This window comes from Lolium perenne, chromosome 5 (genome assembly GCF_019359855.2).
Source record: "Lolium perenne isolate Kyuss_39 chromosome 5, Kyuss_2.0, whole genome shotgun sequence".
In the NCBI taxonomy this organism is placed as follows: Eukaryota; Viridiplantae; Streptophyta; class Magnoliopsida; order Poales; family Poaceae; genus Lolium; species Lolium perenne.
The window spans coordinates 238,574,116-238,575,424 of NC_067248.2; the positions used below are offsets into that span (position 1 = coordinate 238,574,116).

Below are 1,309 nucleotides of genomic sequence, written 5' to 3' on the forward strand. Positions count from 1 at the left end.
ATTGGAAACTCCCATCGTCCCATGCAAGTAGCACCTGATTGGTTCTGCGTGTGGACGGAGGGAAAGAAATTAGAGCAAGCACACAGGATCGGCGGGCTGCAAACTCTCCGGTGTGCGTACCTAGCTTTACAATCCCGGCATGAATCACAAGGAAGCTGCCAAGAAATAAAGCGACCCCGTTTGGTTCTTCTCCGTCATTCTGGTTACCCAAGCCACTACCACTTAAGTATTTAAAGTAGATTCTGGAAATTCGGGATCGGAAGGAACCAATCTGCACCCTGGAGCATGTGTCCTTTGTGGCCTAATTGGGATCGATACTTTCAGCATATAATTTCCCATTGTTAGCTTTACTTTGCCTCTTTAGCTTACTTTCCACCGCCAGCATTCCTACAGTGCTTCCTTTCGTATGGTTGGTTTTCCATGTTTATTTTCATATGCTTTCCGATCTAAAAAGTTTGATCATGACATGAGCAAAGTTGTGTACATGCATAGGCAGTTCCTCGCTATAAATACACCCTTGAAGGCTTGAAGCCAAATGACAAGGCCCATGAATCTGAGACCTGCTCTCTAATCTTAGTCACATATTCATGCCAAGCCTGAACCACAATTCCCTATTTGCGGCCGTCCTTGAAAGGCAGCCACAGCTTGCCCACCTCCTAGCATCAAAAATGAAGATCGGCAAGGCCCCGGAGATCCTGAAGAAGGCGGTGACGTTTTGCAAGAGCAAGAGCGGCGTTCTCGTGGCCAGGTTCCTCGTCCTCGCCTCGTTCCGCCGCAGGATGGCCACCGTCGGTTCCATCTCCCACAGGGTCCACGCGCTGGTGGCTGCCGCCGACAGGGAGAAGCGCGGCAGGGTGGACTGCCACAAGGCTCTCATGCTGCGCAATGCCGACAAGCAGGCAGTCCATGGGGCTGAGATTGTTGTTAATCTCTCTCGTCAATTGGCACTGTTCGATCAAGAGAACGAACATGATGGCGGCTGCCCTGACTGGACACTGCACCCCATCTTCAATGAAAATAGTTATTGCTGTTACATCGATGAGTGCGATGGCGATGAGGATGATGATGGTGCCCATGAAGACGTTGTTGTTGAACCGTCCGTCATGGATGTTATCAGGAACAACCGCGAGGTTGAAGGCTTGGAGTTCAACTTTGACAACGAGATTGATCAAGCCGCGGATATGTTCATCACGAGGTTTCGGAACCAGATGAACCGTAGCTTCTAGTTTATATCTAGCTGATTGCATGACCAAGACTGAAGTGAACAACATCCAGCGGATAAATGACATTAGATGGTGGGTGTGACACT

The 1,309-nt window shown here is 49.5% G+C and overlaps 1 protein-coding gene across 1 annotated transcript; it reads left to right on the top strand.

Annotated features, from left to right (window-relative positions):
- Positions 1-552: 552 nt before the first annotated feature.
- LOC127298303 (uncharacterized) lies at positions 553-1,309 on the top strand. The gene has a single exon (XM_051328194.2). The coding sequence runs from the start codon at positions 588-590 to the stop codon at positions 1,224-1,226; it is 639 nt and encodes a 212-aa protein (XP_051184154.1). The 5' UTR covers positions 553-587; the 3' UTR covers positions 1,227-1,309.